This window comes from Mixophyes fleayi, chromosome 5 (genome assembly GCF_038048845.1).
Source record: "Mixophyes fleayi isolate aMixFle1 chromosome 5, aMixFle1.hap1, whole genome shotgun sequence".
In the NCBI taxonomy this organism is placed as follows: Eukaryota; Metazoa; Chordata; class Amphibia; order Anura; family Limnodynastidae; genus Mixophyes; species Mixophyes fleayi.
In genome coordinates, this window is record NC_134406.1 from 264,880,591 (window position 1) to 264,900,464 (window position 19,874).

The 19,874-nt window shown below is 41.1% G+C and overlaps 1 protein-coding gene across 1 annotated transcript in view; it reads right to left on the bottom strand.

The window, feature by feature from the left end:
* The window catches only part of THSD7A (thrombospondin type 1 domain containing 7A), a 212,397-nt gene that overhangs the window by 78,069 nt on the left and 114,454 nt on the right, over positions 1 to 19,874 (bottom strand). Inside the window, exons 3-4 of the mRNA XM_075214043.1 lie at positions 17,924 to 18,169; positions 13,762 to 13,943 (exon numbers count right to left, since the gene is read on the bottom strand). Coding sequence (XP_075070144.1) covers positions 13,762 to 13,943; positions 17,924 to 18,169 — 428 coding nt within the window. The remainder of the gene's footprint in view (positions 1 to 13,761; positions 13,944 to 17,923; positions 18,170 to 19,874) is intronic.

Consider the following 19,874-nt stretch of genomic DNA (forward strand, 5'->3'; position numbering starts at 1 on the left):
CAAACTGGGAGATAAACAGATCTGATTCAAAATCAAAGCAAAAACCAGATAATTGGGCTGTAACCACGAATATTTTATTTGCTTAAATGTGCAGAGAGGACTGTATACACTAGACATAGCTTCTATTATTCACTGCGCAAACTACGAGCAATCTCAGAGCGCTGTGACTGCCACCCACGGTTCCTGATCTCTGTCATCATTTCAGATTCAACTAGAGGACAGGAGAGAAATAGGTATTCCAGGGAAGAAAAGGGCAAACAATGGGACTGTGCTGATAGATAGAAAAGAACAGATTTTATATATATATATATATATATATTATACACACACACACACACACACACACACAGATATATTTACAGCAAAGCATCAGCAACATTGTATCATCATGTCATATTGAGTTGCAAGACGACAATTGCCCAAAAAAATTCTTCTCTTTAATTTTTGAACTCTATTGTGTTGCCTTTCTTTGAATATCCAATAAGCCATGAAGCCATGTTTAATTAAATATATGTAAGTAGCTCACTACATGCTGGTATATTTGCATGAAGTTAATTGAACATCTCTAGTGACTTACTGCTGCAGTAGTTATCTTTCCTCGCCTCTCATTGTTCATAGATACAATATTACGCTTAACAACATTGAAAATCATTTCTGTTATCATAGAATTTGTTTTGCTCTCTGTGGTGGTGATTCAAGTCCGGACGCACGGCCGTTTGCGTAGGGTATTTTGCCTGATCTCACACATAATAACAGTTGTTATTATATTGTTAGTAGTTGTTATTTTAATTTATGAACATATAAAGTTATGTGCGCTCTGATGTGATGTGAATTTCTTTTAAATATGCAGCCTGTGTGTGTGTCTACGCTTATGGAAAGTGCGCACTGTTTGTATAAAGCGTGTTTCCACCCCTATTCAAATCATAATGTATCTTGAGAAATGATTTGATTGAAAGAAGGGCGGAACTGCACAAAAGAGGCACACACGGTTAAATCACGTAAATTAGGACCAATTTGTGACCTGGCTGTTTCTAGCAAACCAAAGTTGAGATTTAAGTCATAACATATTACCTAATTATTACTTTAGGTGTATGTCCTACAGATTGGACTATCAATGAAAGGTCCACAAGTATCCTGGGTCAGGGTAAACAGTGGAAACACGTCTATGATATTCCAGCAGGAAGCAGTTGCTACAACTATGGTGCTATTACATGGTGGGGCAGCACGGTGGCTCAGTGGTTAGCACTTCTGCCTCACAGCGCTGGGGTCATGAGTTCAATTTCCGACCATGCCCTTATCTGTGTGGAGTTTGTATGTTCTCCCCGTGTCTGCGTGGGTTTCCGCCGGGTGCTCCAGTTTCCTTCCACACTCCAAAAACATACTGGTAGGTTAATTGGCTACTAACAAATTGACCCTAGTCTGTGTGTGTGTCTGTGTGTGTGTGTCTGTGTGGAATTTAGACTGTAAGCCCCAATGGGGCAGGGACTGATGTGAGTGAGTTCTCTGTACAGCGCTGCGGAATCAGTGGCGCTATATAAAAAATGGTGATGATGATGATGATGGTATTACAACACACAGATCAACCTGATGTAATAATACAATTTCTTAAAATATGGTGGACATTTCTGTTAAAGGTAAAAAAAACCCACTTTTTTATATGTACTGTTTATTTCGACCTCGCAGGGGCATCATTGGCCATAGCTAATTTGTGCCATATTTCTGACTTTTTTTATAAAGCATTTTAAGGTTTATGACATTTATGAAAGTGTAGGTCATAAACCAATCAGCAATTAGCTTCTATCTAGTGCAAGTTAGATAATGAAGTACAAGTTTCTGATTGTTACATTAAGCTCTATTGTGTCCTTAACAGTTTGTTAGTCAGCAAATGTAAAGGACACGTATGAAATCTATTTAGAAGGGAAGTCCATGTTTTTTCCTATCCCCCAATTAATATTAACAATGGTTTATACATTTCTGTCAAACTTTCTTCTGCCAGACAAATAATCATATATTAAAATTGCTTCTAACCTATTTAATTGTGAGATAGTGATATCTGCAGACATGTATCAAATGAATTTGAAGAATATACTAGTCTGAGCTCATTTCCCTTCTCTGTTCACTGCAATATTGAGTGTCGTGTCTCACGGCAGAGCCGGCTGTCACTCAGAGATGCAAATTTCCATGACACAAGCTTGCGTTTTGCTTTTGCTTTGATATATATATATATATATATATATATATGTATATATATATCTACTATATAAAAGCCTAGTGTCGTGTGTCTGTGTGTGAAAAAAAAAGGGCTGAAATTTGCTGCAGCGCCACCTGCTGGTCGAAGTTATGCACTGACCTACTAAATTCTTAGTGTGCGTGGGGAAAAAAAACTCAGAAAGGGCTGAAATTTGGTATACTAAGATGTTTTTAATTTGTTAATTTAATTTGTTAATTGTTAAAAGTGTTTATAAAGATTTTAAAAAAATATATATATTTCTTGAAGGAGAAGTGACAGTTGGGAGTGGTTGGTGGTTGCCGGGGGTGACAGTGGGAGTGGTTGGTGGTTGCCGGGGATGACAGAGCGAGAGGAGTGTGATACTCAGGACCGCTGAGAGAGATCCCTGTGTCTGGATAGACATCTGGATAGATGTGGCGATAAAGATGAAGGATGAGGTGATGGAGAAAAATGATGAGGTGGTGACATGTGGACAAAACCACGTTAAAAAAGGGCGCTTGCGTCGGGAAGTAACGCTCTTCCCCTGAAAAGGCCTGGCCTAGCCCCAAATGCATGACAAGAACCTTTTTAACACCTTAAGTAGCTTGATTTGACTAGAATGCATGAGTATCATCCACAGGTTAACTTGTATATATATATATATATATATATATATATATATATATGGAGCTGGGACTAAGAAGATGTCAATTGATTGTGCTCCGTGGTGTAGTTGGAATATAAGAAGTACAAACATTCCATAAGGAACAAAAATACCAGGTGTAATTCCACATGGAACATGTAGTATAGGCAACATTCCGCTTGACTGACTTGCAACATTCCGAAGACAAGTAATAAATGAGCTGAACATTCCGTGGATTAGTTGTGAAACTTTCCATCTCTACTCCAATGGAATGTACTGGGCAGCTACAACTACAGCCAGTAATCTCACTTTCTAGAACAATATTGCTGCCTCTAGTACTGCAGAGAAAATGATAACTGATAACAGAAATAAATAATAACGTAGACTGTCACCAACTGGCGATTTTAAAGCCTAGTTCTACTGAAAACTAAAAATGTAGCTTTTTATGCATTTGAATAAAGATCCCTGAAGATTCACACAAAACAGCTGGTCCTGTGATGTATGGCCTGTACCATGCTCCCCCCTCGCAGTCCCACGCACAGGGCAGACATGGGGGACCCAACGGATCGTATGAATGATTGACTCTGGGAAAGTCATCTTCTGGGACTGGGTTTAATTTAGGAGATTGAATTAACAATAAAGAGATGAGTGGACATCTCGCTTAAGTACTCTATAAACACTCCAGTTATTTCAGGGCTTTTATTCACTCAGCCGTCGGTATATTGTAACCTCCGACAGTGGGTTTACTTGTTGTTTAAATTTGAATTGAAGAGCAGAGTGGGAGCTTTCTGTTTCTGCAGAGACACAGTATTTCTCTGACAGTAAATTCTTTCTACACCCTCAGGAAAATTCATGAACTCGAAGAAGCCACAGACATTTATTATACAGAATCAGCAGGGATTTTATTACACGCTTCCACGCCATCCATTACATGTCTGCAGTAACTGCCTATTTTACTCGTTATAATTCATGTTAATAAAATAAATTGTAAGGCCGATTCTCTTACTGCTTGTTCTAGTAACATATTACACAGCTATCTGTGCTTTGTAAATGAGAAACTAACATATGGCGCAGCTACATGAGACGCTGGGAAAATATTTACTGAATACATCACTGAACATATAAGTAATACATTTCAAATCTCTATTAACATAATTAAGGCTGAGATTACCATAAAGCCCTTTAATCCATCATCTCCTCGAAATCAATATATAATGGATTAACTTTTTGAAACCTTTATTGAAAGTTTTACATCTTCGATACATGGGGAGTCGCACTATGGCAGTGTGCGTAGCGTATCTTGGCGTGAACTCGCTTTGTGCATGCCTAGAAAGTAGATACCATGCAGATTTGGGTTATTCTGCCATTTATGGCAGCATGTATCTAGAGAGGCGGGACGGGGAGGTTCTAACGGTGGGCGAGAACAGTAAGGGTGTGTATCGCAATTAGGGACAGATGCAGACTGGGAAAAATACGCAAATATATGTCTGAGATAGCCGTATTACGTGCAGGTGGTTAGGGGCAAATAGCCGATGATGATGATGGTCTCTGGCACAGTACGTATATTATATTAGTACCAACCTGTACGGATCTTAAGAGCTGCAAGACTCAGCCTCTGAGCATATCATCATCATCATCATCGTCATTTATTTATATAACACTACTAATTCCGCAGTGCTGCACAGAGAACTCATTCATCTGTCCCTGCCCCATTGGAGCTTACAGTCTAAATTCTCTAATATAGACACACATAGACAGGGAGACAGACAGAGAGGGAGAGACTAGGGTCAATTTTTTATATCAGCCAATTAACCTACCAGTATGTTTTTGGAGTGTGGGAGGAAACCGGAGCACCCAGAGGAAACCCACTCAAACACAGGGAGAAAATACAAACTCCACACAGATAAGGCCAATCGAACTCATGACCCCAGTGCTGTAAGGCAGAAGTGCTAACCACTGATCCACCGTGCTGCCCAGGCATATTATAGTATTATTATTATTGTTGGTCTATAAATTAACTGTATGTTAATGAATTTCGTTTTAATTAGGTTCCAGCTGAATTATTTGTTTGTTGAGGCCATTTAAGCTCATTTTTATTCCACCTTATTATAACCCCAATGCATGCCATGTTGCATTACTCTTTATGTCACACACAGCAGAAACCAGTGATCCATAACTTGCACTGATGAGATCTATGTAAAAATGGTGGAAACAGTTGTAGCTGGATTTATGTCTATATTTCTGGCTGTAGCCATGTTAGTACCCATTGGTTCAAAGTGCATGGACGGTCAATGGGGGCAAGTAAAAAAAACGTATTTATTCACAATCTACCCACAATGCCTAGGGAGAATCATCCTTCATTCTCTGGTTCTGTGGCACAATGCTGGCCATTATAAACGTCAGCAGTTGAAAGCATGTGAATACCTTCTATTAAGCTCTTACTGTACCTTTGAAAGGTAACTAGACTAACATACCATCATCCTCTATATATAAGATGCCATGGATTCCGCAGCGATGTATAGCAAGGATACAACAATACACCTCTCCCAAAATGTTTATTTCTAAAAATAAAACTATAAGTTCATTCATATTACAAATGCTTCTTTCCTTTACTTGAAATCACAATAAGGAATGTTTTGTCTTTACAGTGATTAAAATGAGAGTATATTCCATTACACAATGATGGTCTATTAATGTTTTAGCTGCAGACAAGAGCTGAAAATCCCTGAATACAGAGCTCCAATATACTATAAGCCTGTCATCACTTTAACAGATGCTAAAGAGGATGAGAGAATGCCGAATCATAAGCAAAGACTGTATCAGTATAAATAAATCATAGAGTCACAAATAAATGAATCACTAAAGAATCAGACACTCTCAACAGATGGAGACAATATGGTAACATTTTCATTTTTCATGAATGCTAAAATCCATGATGCGGATAATACCAGGATGTCGCTGTTACTGAGACTACGGGTAGGCAGACTGCAATTCTACAGCCATGGTGGAACTACAAGTTCCAAGATACCCTGTCATGCTGGGACTGATCCTGATCCTTGATTTAGGGGAATCTTTTTTTTTTAGTGTAAAAAAACAAACAAAAGAAGCCTATTATTAATTTTAACCCACCTGTTATTTCAAAAGTGATGGACAGGAAAGGCGCCTCGCTGGACTTTGATGCGCCATGGACGTGGCCGTCTGAAATTAAAATAAAATGAAAAAAAGGGATTCAAAAAAAGTAAAATGTCAAGTAGGAGAATAGCTCATATTTATTTATATATTAAATAAATTATAGTTTCGTTTGATCGAATTCAGAACACGGGATCAGTTGTTCTACAGAAATTATTATATTATTATCATTATTATTATTATTATTATTATTATTATTATTAATAACCTTTATTTGCAGGGCATCACATAAGGTCCGCAGCCTCGTATAGAGGGCCAACAACAAGACAGTACATGCAGGTGCGGGCTGGGAGAGGGAATCCTGGGGGGGCACACAGGCGGCCGCATCACATGACACGGGATGAGGCCACGTCATTGATGATGTGGCTGCATCTCGTGTCATCAGATGTGGCCGCGGGTAAAAATGTGGTATGTTGCATCCAGGGGGCGGCCCCCCTGCCCCCCGGGCCAGCCCGCCCCTGAGTACATGGTATAACAGTACAATACAGTCAGGGGAGGGCTGGCACATTAAAGCCTGGGGGGTAAGATTCGACTCAGCATCCAGTTAGGATCATTTTAAAGGGAAAAGAAAATGCAGGTGACCCAGTGGCCCAGCCCAAAGTAGCCCACTATGGGACTGGCCCAGGGGTCAGATATCCCCCAGTCCAGCCTGCCCCTGAATACAGTAAAGAAATAATACTACAACTCTCAACATAGCCACTGATGGCCTGGATGGGTAATGGGGTGCAAGGGGTATATTCCGCGGGTATATTCTGTACAAGGGGTACCACAGTGGCCTATTGGTTAGCACTTCTGCCTAACAGTGCTGGGGTCATGAGTTCGATTCCCGACCATGGCCTTATCTGTGAGGAGTTTGTATGTTCTCCCCATGTTTGCGTGGGTTTCCTCCAGGTGCTCCGGTTTCCTCCCACACTCCAAAAACATACTGGTAGGTTAATTGGCTGCTACCAAAATTGACCCTAGTCTCTCCGTCTGTCTATGTGTGAGTGTGTGTCTATATTAGGGAATTTAGATTGTAAGCTCCAATGGGGCAGGGACTGATGTGAGTGAGTTATCTGTACAGCACTGCGGAATTAGTGGCGCTATATAAATAAATGATGATGAAGGGATATATTCAGCCTAGGCTGAAACCTGTGCACATCAGCATGGGCGTAAAAAACAGGTTTATAGCCACTGATGAGGTGTGAAGACAATGGAGAAGTGGTGTCAATGGGCAGAGAGCCCACGGAGGAGGTACACAGTGTAGCTGTTGAGCAAAAGTTATAGGTAATGAGAACAGAAGGGAAGAGGGTCCTGACCATTAGAGCTTACAATCTAAATGACAAGTGGGTGAGACAATGTAAGGGGATCTGAGGGCAAGAAGTAAGAGAGGGAGAGATGGAGGATGAAAGAGGGTGAGGTGTACTACATGGTGAAATGGTTAAGTGGAGGACTGGTAGGTTTTTATGAACAGATGGGTTTTCAGTGACTATTTGAAGTTATACAGGCTAGGGGATAGAACGAGGGAGATCGTTCCAGTGGTGGGGGCAGCACAGGAGATATCTTGCAGGAGGGAGATGTGGATACCAGAGGGGAGGAAAGGTGATGATCATTAGCCGACCAGAGAGGAGATGAGGTTGGCGATGTAGAAAGCAGTGGATTTGGAGAGAGCCTTATATATGAGGGAGAGGAGTTTGATGAAGATTCTGTAGGAGAAGGGGAGCCAGTGTAAGGCTTGGCAGAGAGGGGACGCAGGTGTGCAGCGGCGAGGGAGGGAGAAGTCTAGATGCAGCTTTAAGTATAGATCAAAGCTCTATAGATGATTAATAGATGATTCTTCCTTCAGTTGCAAAACTACAACTCCAAAATCTGAAGTTTTATCAAGCTTTGACTCTAGACCTAGCAAACCTCTGACACTTTTCATGTTTTAAAACTCATCCGGCATCTTCATGAGAAAACATGAAACTCTCAACAACTCCAAGCTCTCTATGATTTGCAGATGTATGGAGACTTATATGATTCATGCCCTGAGCCACTAATGTCTTACAGGTTAAAAACTTTTTACTTTATTCCCTTAACACAAGTTATTTTTCTTTAACAAGAACAATTAAAATCTAGCTAGTGGTACAAAGTGCATATACACCATGTATATGTAATCACCAGACTAGTGCATCGTGCTGGCTTCGGTGCTGGGTACCATTGTGATTGGTCGGGGCCGGTCTGTCTTATTAAGAGAGTCTGTCTCTAACATTGGCCACACACAGTCCAGAAACGGGATCGCTGTTCAGTTTGTCCACACTTGGCCAAGAAAGATTAATTCTGGCTCACACTATTACTACGATCTGAAGAGGACTACACACACCGGCGGATATCATTCATCATCCTTCTGCATCTACTAACATGGTGATAGTTATGCGATCAATTTCAATGAAAAGAAAATGCCGCAGACCCTAACCAGTGTTCATGTGTGCGCTGGGCAAATTTTATGGAAGACTTTGGAGGCTTAGGAGAGGCAATTTATGAGTATATAAGGTGTGATGAGTTTCTGATCCTGAAGATTTGTCAGACAATATTAAATTAAACTTGTGAGCAGGCTTTTAAGTGGTTTGGGGACTGTCATAATACTGTCTGCCCCTTCTATGATAAGCTTTACCCCTTGGGTCAACGTAATAGAGTTCCTGAGTCAAGTTACCAGTTAGAGTTACGGAACACTGTAAACTACATATATGCAAATCTATGAGGAAGGGAAGAATCTTAGGGGCTTATTTATTAAGCCATGAACCATACAGAAATTACTTTTCCTGCATTGTTTAGGCATTTTTAAGTATCACTTCTTTCTAACAAGACCCTAACGCATGAGATATCATTGAAGTTTTGCATTAAACCACAGTGCCTATCATTTTCAATGTGAGATAGTTTAACAAGCTCCAAAAAGCCTAGCTTTTCGGAGCTTGACCCCGATGGGTAAAGCCATCTGAAGATGATCCCTCTCCGCAGTCCTCCTGCTCCCCACTTCGGTAACATGGCTTTGCGCGACCTAAGATCGCACATTACGACCATTGCTACTTCAAAACGGTAACTGATTTTCTCATCTTTCATCCTGAGCACCTTTTATCTTTACTATTTTGCAACTATTGATCCACATTCGTTCATTATAATCAGAGTTTATATTGCAGGGTGTCACATTTGCACCCATAAACGAATACTTGTGCATGTTAAGGAAACTAAGGCAGAGGATTCAGTAGAAAAATGATATAATGTTGTTAATGCCGAAATCTGCAAAGAAAATGTTTCTACATGCTCGTGTATGAAAATCGTTGAGAATATAAATGTACCGGTGTGTATAAAAATGATTACCATAAATATCTGTATTATTTGCTATCAGCCAGCACAGGAGACCCGCTCGGTGGCACTGGATGACTGATCAAAGCCTTAGTTGATGAAAATAAGCATAATTATGCACACATTCCAAAGCACATATCCCCACTTATAGATGCCTGGTTTACTGGCTCTGGGGGATGCTGTGACCTGTCATTTTCATTTCAGTGTTTAATATGTGGTTTCTTAAGGGGATGCATATTGGGATTATGCAGAGTATTGGCCAGGGAAGAGTGGGACTTTGCTCTCTTATAAGAAATGTTAGCCGTAATAAATCAAAATACGATGACAGCACAAATGTGCGATGACCCCTAGCAACCAATCAGATATTAACTAGGATCTTATCTTCTTGTACCGCATATATTTATCAGCTGGAAAATATGACACTGCTGCATTTGTTACGCATTCAACAAAATCTATTTTATTGTGAACTGTAATATTTTAATAAGTTGGTCCAAAACATCCTAATAACATAACCAAAATTTAGGGGGCCCATCAGGGGCCGATTAATGGTTCAGGCCGCCCTAGGCTAATGTGCTCGTTACTCTCCCTTGCCTTCCACACCAGGCTGAAACGCAGTCGGTAAAAGCGGAGTTGTCCTTAATTCAAAGCCTGGCTTCCTTCACCCCTCCCCCCCAGCAATGTTTATTTTCCCGTGTTTTCGAAAACCCAGCTCCATGACTTTTAAAAAGGGTCACAGCAATCTCTGTCAATCATTTCGTTTTCATTAAAATCAGATCTGTATAGCAGAACAGAGGCATAAACATTACAGAGGGTGAAGATGTGAAGATGGGGGTTGTCACTCCTGCACCTGTCGCCATCCTCATCTCTCCTACTCGCTCATCCTCAAGCGGCCGCCCGAGGATTACTCATTGTCTTCAGCCTTTACCATGGCAATGCGTCAAGATTAAACCTTCCTCTATTTTTCTTTCACACTTTCTTTTTACTTTGGAGAACAACTATTCTCTTTTATATTTTAAATCTGATTTCAGTTTGTACCTCAACCTGTCACAATTTTGCGATCCCCAGAAGACTTGCTCCCTAGGCTGCAGCCTAGTCAGCCTATTGGACAACCAGGCCCTGGTGCACATGACTTTGATATTAAAATTAACACCCTCAGACGGTCATGTGACACATGATTCAATGCAAATGCCCACGTGGGAGCTGAACGCAGTAAGATTGATATCTGCTGTCGTTGGTAGTCTGAATTCTTGGAGTACTTAAGGAGTAATTATGCTTTCCTGTGGCAAAAACTGGGACTCTCTTGACAAATCTGGGAACCATGGTAGCCCTCCTGGAAAGGGAAAGATGTTTGAGTATCATAGGAAGGCAACACAATCCAAAAAGTATAGTCTACTCCTAGAAACAAGAGTTACCCCCACCTAGGTGATCCAGGTTGCAATGTTAAAAAGTGGACATGAAACATGAAAAAATCTGGTAGCCATGGGTATGCTGGCGCTTGTAGTATTACTATAGTAGCTGAATGCAGGTACTACTACTGTACTACCTGCATGCTCAAACACTTAATGGCAGCCTCAGAATGCTGGGACCTGTAGTCCACCATGGACAAAATATATATTTATAAAATCTAGTTTTAAACAATTACCCTACACCAACTGCACCAGGGGTGTGGGGAGAGCCGTAGCATTTTTTGGCACAGGGCAGGTAATACCTTGGCAGGGGGCCCACATTTTTTTTTGCGGCCCCCGATATCACTGTCAGGCGCCGTCCGTTTGCTCCTTTAGGACGGCTGCCTTCTGTTTCCTCCACCGTGTCTGGTTGCCTGGCAACCAGATGCGAGGCTTCCGGCTCCATTGCCGGCTCCACTGAGCAGGCTCGTCCTGTTGCAAAGCAACGGGACGCTACTCGGATTGCCGGCGGTGGCAGATGACATCATGCTGTCGGCATTTCATTGGTGCTCAGCAGTATATAGGGCAGACTCTGACCCCATGCTGGTGCCTGAGTATTAGGTCATCCTTGCTCCAGCGTTTCCAGTGTGTTTTCCTCGGCTTGGCTTCTGACTATTCTCTGCTTCTCTGTGTTCCCATTGACTCGGCTTGTCTGACTACTCTCCTTGGATTCTCCCTGTGCATACCTATTACCGACCCGGCTTGCCTGACTATTGTATTGGACTCTCCCTGTGTACCGTTATCCTCTGCAAATCACTGACCCGGCTAGATTGACCATTCTTCTGGATTTCCCTTGCATTATCCACTGCCAGCATGTTACCGAACCAGCTTACCTGACTACCCGTCTTGTACCTCGCTATACGGCTCTGTAAGGGACCGCGACCTGTGTGCCCCCAGCAGGGCCGCCATCAGGGTGTACAGGGGTACCCTTGTACCGGGCCCGGGCTCACCAGGAGGCCCGGTGGCACACTCTTACCAGGGGGCCCGCTATCTTCAGCCTGGCTGTCACTGTGACAGCCAGACTGAAGACAGCAGCGAAGACGCCAGCCTTAACTTCCGCAGTGGAACGCATCCACCAACAGGAAGTTCCAAATGACGAACTTCCTATTGGTGGACACACAAGTTAACCCGTGCATGATACTCATGCATTCTAGTCAATTCAAGCTACTTAAGGTCTTAAAAAGGTTCTTGTCATGCATTTGGGCCTAGCCCAGGCCTCCTCAGGGGAAAAGCGTTACTTCCCAACGCAAGCGCCCTTTATAATGTGTATTCATGAGGTAAAATTACCTCAAGAAAATGAGTTTGACCCCTCAACTCGTAAATTTAGCCTTTACTACCCCTCCCATGGGGGGAAGGGGGGATGATGGAAGTTAACTGACTTCACTATTCTAATTTTTTTGTCAAATAATGTGAGTATACCAAATTTCAGGTCAATTGGATGAGCCCTTTCTGAGAAAATTGTTTTTTCCACACACACACACACACACACTAACACACGCCGCAACACATATGTGTTCATGAGGTAAAATTACCTCACGAAAATGAGTTTGACCCCTCAACTCGTAAATTTAGTCTTTACTACCCCTCCCACGTGGGGGAAGGGGGGATGATGGAAGTTAACTGACTTCACTATTCTAATTTTTTTGTCAAATAATGTCAGTATACCAAATTTCAGGTCAATTGGATGAGTCCTTTCTGAGAAAATAGTTTTTTCCACACACACACACACACACTAACACACGCCGCTACACATGTGTGTTCATGAGGTAAAATTACCTCACGAAAATGAGTTTAAGTCCTCAACTTGTAAATTTAGCCTTTACTACCCCTCCCACGGGGGGAAGGGGGGATGATGGAAGTTAACTGACTTTACTATTCAATTTTTTTTGTCAAATAATGTCAGTATACCAAATTTCAGGTCAATTGGATGAGCCCTTTCTGAGAAAATAGTTTTTTACACACACACACACACACACACTAACACACGCCGCTAGGCTTTTACTTTTATATATTAGATAATGCTAAGAATTTAGTAGGTCAGTGTAAAACTCCGCCCAGCAGGTGGCGCTGCAGATTGTTGTTTTTTTTCCCACACACAGACTAACACACGCCGCTAGGCTTATATATTATATATATATATATATATATATATATATATATATATATATATACTAGGGCCCCCCTTAACTTACCTTTCAATCACCTAAGTCTGACCCCCGTCATGGAAGAGGGGACCAGGGAGGGAGCCGGATTGTGACCACAAAAGGTAAGGTTTTTTTCTACAGGATTCTTTTTTCCATTGCCTTGGGCCCCCTTTACCCCTGGGCCCCCAGGCATCTGCCCATCGTGCCCAGTCGGAAAGATGGCCCTGGTTCATGAGGCGGGGGGTTCATGGGAGGGGGTGGGGGTCTTGCCTGCTTCATTTGACTGGGCCCCACGATTTCTGATGGCGGCCCTGGCCCCCAGCAGCGGAACCCATACCTCCTTGTGGGGATTCCTGGAGAAGACCAGGGGACGCGTTAGACTCCGCACCCTATACCTGAGCTGCATCAACGTTAGCAGATACCCCTCATTCGGAATTGTGACACTCACTAATGAATCCAGACCCGTGCTTGCCAGCCTAGGATTGGTATTATGGCCCGGAATCCCCACGTGCAGCTCGAAATTCTTAGTAAGTTACAGGGTCCAATTTATGCTAAATTGGGTTCATCTCTAGATGTGGTCCTAAGTTTTGCCAAGTAGTGGGGGCCCATTAATGTAATATTGTTACTGAAAAGGAGAGTGCAGAGTATCCCTGTTTTTTGTTTATACAATGTGGGCACCCCCCTCTTGCACCCCTGTCTGTACATGGTGAATGCAGACGATCTATGTCTTTTTTTTTTTTTAAAAGGAAATATGTGGATTATAAGAAGCAATTGTTCAGAAGTTAGACATACAATAAATAACAGACATACCTTCTTTATCTTTCACTGTGTTGAGGTAAGAAAGCAGATTTTCATTGGCTTGTACACAGTAGATTTCTCGTGTCTGAATCCCTCCCCCGCAGAGCGCCGTCTGGTTCCCTCTCCTCTTGTCCTGCTGACTCAGCAGGGGATCAATGCGGCACTCCGTCCATTCTGTGGCTCTCCAGACGTACCTAGGTCCCAGATCACATGTCATGTAAATATTTCCACAGATAACAACATTCCTAAAGCTGTAGTTACGACAACATATTTAAACAGATACATTATGCTGCCTATTATAAATCATTTCACTGGGTACCAAAGCTTACTGGATTAAGTCCTGTCTCTTCTCTTGATACTTAAAATAGGACTTCTGCCTGAAAACGGCAGTTGAAGACTCAGAAACTCTTTGGGCCTGATTCATTAAGGACTGATTTCCTTCCCCTTCGGCAGGACACTTGGGGTACCTGCGCACCAATAAATGTACCTAGGTGACACAAATAGGTCTAACTCAAAATGCATACTGACTCCTGGATGCAGCCAGCTCCAGAGTCCCTTTAACAAGCAAACCCATGGAAAAATACAGCCTTTTTAATGTATAACAGGGCAGAAATAAGAGTATGGCATCACTACACAGCATTTGACTGATGGGGTTGTGTTTTTGCACTCCTATAAATTACCCTTCTTGTGTAGAAATTAAGGTGGTGGGAAACAAAGTCTTAAAACAGAAATAGATCTAAATGCAGATATCTTTTGATATTTTTTTGCAACATACTGTATGTCGTTTTGGGTACTTTAACATCCTTTTGGTTTGAATTTATCAAAATATCTATCATAATAAAATGACACTTAGAATCCTGAATTTTATCTTTGAGGGGGGGGGAAACTTTTTTTTTGCTATTGACAACCCATATCAACCAATCAGAAACGTCCTTTCTTCAGTCATCCTTGCGCTAGACCGATCAAGCTATTTGATGATTGGTTACTGTGGGATACTGTGCTACAATGTATGATGGAATTATATTCTAATAATTGTGATAAAGGCATACGATTTCTTTGTAAGAGGCTCATTGGATAAAACTCAAAATATTGTATCCCTCTAAATTACACGTTATTTATCCCACTTCATCTAACAAGTGTTGTAAAAACTGTGGCACATTCATATTCATTTGGTGTTAATTGTCCCATTTCTGGATTAATAAACATGACCTTGATCCTCTAGTTATGCGGCTGTGTAATCCCATAAAATCAATTAGTATCCAAGTGATGAATTAACTCCTAACAACTGCAACGCTGCTAAATTTCATACTACCGAAGATTGAAGAATAAAAAAAAACAGCCAAGCACAAATGAATATGGCACAAAGCCTCTATGGAATTTATTTCAAGCCTGATTAACGATAGGATCAAGACCTTCCATAAAATCTGGGAGCCTTGGTATCTAACAATTCCCCAAGCCCAGGAAATGTCTAAACTAACTTTTTCAGAGCTTTGGATACATTGAATTACACTCATTTTATTCTTGACTTATTTTTTGTTACTCTGCTGGTTGCCTGGGGGATGGAGTCACAACCCCCCCCCCCACTCCCTGCCCCCATTCACTTACCCCTCCTTATGTTTTGTAAAACCATGCATCAGAATATTATACTTCTCTCCTGAGTTTAGATCATGTTCCCTGATTTGTTGGACAGGACAGTTCCTGTGTTAGTTACAATCGTCAATATTATGTTCTGTCCTTTTGGTCACTCTCTTAAATTGACTTTTTGATATTCTACCTCTACGCGGTTATACACATTGGGCCTCATTTAGAGTCGGACGCAATGTGCGTCTAAGACTTACATGAAAGAGTAGGAGTGGGAGTGTGCCGCAGCTTTATAGGGTATTACGACTGGCATGCAACCCCAGTTGCGTCCCTCTCGTAATATCCTACCAAACTGCTCCCAGTTCCTGCAGCTAACTAACTAACTACTTGCGCCACCTAATTCCTGCCGCACTTTTTCTGTCTTTTTTGACGTATGTTCCGCCTGCGTCTTGATCCGACTAGGGTAGTTTTTGCAGGTAGACGCCCACAGTATCTGAATTATTCATGGTCACGCCTACATAACCCTGTGTTCCACCCTTTTCCTCGTACTGAGACGCAAGCTGTTGCAAGTGTACACTGCGTCTGAAAAGCAGACAGAACTGCCGGCAACTGTTGCTTACTGCGCATGTCCGTCAGTGGAAACGTGCAGGATGCGCCTGAAACGGACTTTGCGCCCGACTCTAAATGAGAATATCCTTTCTGTTGTACTTTGTGAAATGTTGGACTTTCTGTTCTAAATAAAAAGATTTAAGATAAACCTCAAAATCTTTTCTGTTTTCTCCAATTCAAATTCATAAGATCAGCTAGACGGTTTTTATGTGTTCAATTGTGGATTTAAATTAGATCCTGCCTGGATCTAATTTCCTAATGTGGTAGAGCAGCTTTAACATTGTGTTAATAAAATGTGTTGTGTTATGTCAAACTGGAAACTTCTCTTACTATTGTTTTTCACTATAACTTGCGTTACATTTACTAAACTACGGGATTGAAAAAGTGGAGATGTTGCCTATAGCAACCAATCAGATTCTAGCTGTTATCTTGTAGAATTTGCTAAATAGATGATAACTAGGGGCCTGATTCATTAAGGTTCTTAACTTGAGAAACTTCTTATTTCAGTCTCCTGGACAAAACCATGTTACAATGCAAGGGGTGCAAATTAGATTTTGTTTTGCACATAAGTTAAATACTGACTGTTTTTTCATGTAGTACACAAATACTTGATAGCTTATTTGTACACTGAAATTTAAAAGTGATATTTGTGTGCTACATGAAAAAACAGTCAGTATTTAACTTATGTGCAAAACAGAATACTAATTTGCAACCCTTGCATTGTAACATGGTTTTGTCCAGGAGACTGAAATAAGAAGTTTCTCAAGTTAAGATCCTTAATGAATCAGGACCTAGAATCTGATTGGTTGCTATAGGCAACATCTCCACTTTTTCAATACCGCAGTTTAGTAAATCTAGCCCAAAGTCTTTTCCTGAATTTCCCATAAGCTGACGGCTCACCTGCAAGCCCAAACTGGATCATGGGAATAGACAAAGTAAGAGAAAGATATCTGTGGATGCAGTTGATTGATCGACTATGAGGAGAGATGTGCTGTACAGACAATTTTTAGAAAGCAATAATTAAAGGGGAGGAGCCCAGTATCACAGGAGTGGTTACAAATGTTCTTGCAGTATAGTTCTCCAAGTTAGTGCACACCCCATACGAGTAAAGTATTCTTCTGTAGCGGGTGTATTGTACTGAATAACTAGTTAATGGTAAGCCCTCGCTGAATGACACCTAGATGGGATAATATGATTGGTGATTTGCCCTTTGACAAGTTGTTCTACATGGGTGAGCAATTGGGGCGCCAGTCCTTTAAGGGTCATGTGCTCTAATTTGCATTGAAATAAGATTATTCTGGCTACAGTGTAACTTAGTAGCCCACCCACAACATTACATGTCCTAATGGGATCTCATACAGGTCAAAGAGCTGAGCTTGAGCTGCTGTGTCATCACTGACCACGCCCCTAGGTACGAATGAACCAATACACACTGTGCACATCCTACCTAGCTGTCAGTCACTGTCTGCTAGTGTGAATAGAGAAGCACCTCCCTCCTAACAGATTGTGCTACTGAAGACTGAAAGAGAGCATAGTGGGCCTATTTAGTTATATATATAAATACTCCAGGGGGTAAATGTATCATAGTCCAGTTTTTGCATCCCACGCGAGATCGGCGAGTTGACAGCTAAAATTTAAAGCGACGCTGGCTTGTAAAGGCAAACTTGCCTTTACAAGCCAGCGCTGCTTTAAATTTTAGCTGTCAACTCGCCAATCTCGCACGTGATGCAAAAACCGGACTATGATACATTTACCCCCAGGAATTTTTATTTCATACAGCTCAGTAATACACTGCCTCTGGTACAAAAGGAGAGAGTGGCCCAAAAACGAGGTTGAATCAGACTTTTTACAATACAATTACACTGCTAGCACTAAAAATGGTTTTGCATAAATAATATACTTATACAATACAATTTTTACATTCTAGCATGTTTCGATTCTGCAGACCCCAGTAATTGTGCTAATTCTTCCATTCCATACTTACTTTACGCAGGCGTGCGGCCCATCCGCTGGTGGTATACACGATTCATTTTCTTCCAGTTCTGCACATTCGTTCGCTCTGCCAATGGGAAATTGTTTAATAGTCCTTTTCCTGGTACGGTTACCACTAGGGGGCGCTGAATCACAAGCCGTGGCACAAGAGCTCCATTCCGACCACTCTGACACCTCACATTCTTTGTCAACCACGCACGACTGGAAAGTGATCGGCAATTTCTCCTGCTGACAAAAGCTGCAAATGACATTGGAGACTGTTAGTCCACTCCACAAGAAATGAATATAAAGGTATGAAAAAGTTATACATTACAAATGGGGTTTGTCTAATCTGTCTCTCTGATCATTTGTATTCCCTAATCAGGGAACACTCACATAGTTACATAGTTACTCTGCATAGTTAGGTACATAAAGTTCATCATTTTCTGATGTGCAATAGCTGTATTTATCCAGCGTAAGTCAAAAGATAACCCCATCATTGTATCTGCCAATGGATCCTCCTGGACCTTTTAAATGGCTGTCAGATTAAATAACTGGATTCATCATCCTAATAACACAGTTTAATAATCATAGCTGAAGGTAGCATTTATTGTAAGAACTCAAATTTAATTTAATATACTGAATTGGCCATCACCACCTCCCTAAGTAAAGAGCTCTAAAGCCTTACTACCCTTACAGCAGAGAACCCTTTCCTGTGCTGCTGGTGAAAACGATTTACTTCCAGTTCAAGTGGATGTCCTCTTGTCACCTGCAGACTACTAGGAGTAATAAGTTTAGCATGTTATCAATTAAATACCCTCCAATACAATCTGTGTAAAGAAAAATGCGTTAGTAACTTACAGACCAGTCTTTTGATTTTGTACACCCCTATGCAAGTTATGGTGCAAATTCCCTTCACCAGTTTACTTAGATATGATCTTATTTGTGATATTAAATTTATGTTCGTGGGAACTGTATAAACCCCTGCAAATCTGCCTCTTCAGTCCTGGGACTTTCTATACATCCAGCCCTGCAGCCTTATAAAATTACTGTTCTGAATTTCCCCAGGCAATTACGCAATAATAACCAGTAGTTAAGGTTACAGGTGAAATTAAACTTTACATTTAGCAAATCAGGATTACAATGCACATTAGTTAGAGAGAAAAGTGAACTGTTGTGAAGAAAATGTACTAAAAAAAATGCCAGTAATCACAGAAATAAAATTCCTGTCTTGCTATCAGCTGCAAACATTTTACTTTGCCTCGATCAGGACGCCTCAGGGACGTGTGCCACTTTACTTTGCCAACTGTGATTAGTGCAGAAAGAATATTCATGAAAACAATCCATAGTAATAATCCGCTTTCCCTAAAACTATTCTACTGTGAAAATCCATGGATGCTTCAGTTGCGAGAACGCTAAAATAGAATGTAGTGTACGGCTCCAAGAAAGTGTTCAGTGATTAACCTTTTAAGGACCAGAGGTGTTTTACTCTATGGGGCCTATTTATTATTAAGCAGGGATAGGACTAGTTTTCGCTGCAAAAACTTTCAATCCTTGTAACTTAATGTTGTATTTTTGTCAGGAGAGCTTAGGGATATTCCCTGGAGAAACTGAATGGCAGCCTAAAAATACATTTTTAAAATATGTAAAAAAAACTAAAGAAGAATGAAATAAAGGCTTTTTTATAGATTTGGGAGAGCTTTATTGATTCCATTGTCTAGCTCCATCAAATACTAGAATCAGTCGTTTTAAATATACCTCGGTATACCTTGGAATGAAACCAGACTTCTGGTGGGAGACTCTCTGTTTTTACTGGAGAATAGCAATTTGCTTTCATCTGAAGTTCTCTTACCTCTGTCTGTATGTATTACCCAGTATTGTCTTATCAATGTTTGTTCCCAATTGTAAAGCGCTACGGAATTTGCTGGCGCTATATAAATAAATGTTGATGATGATGATGATCT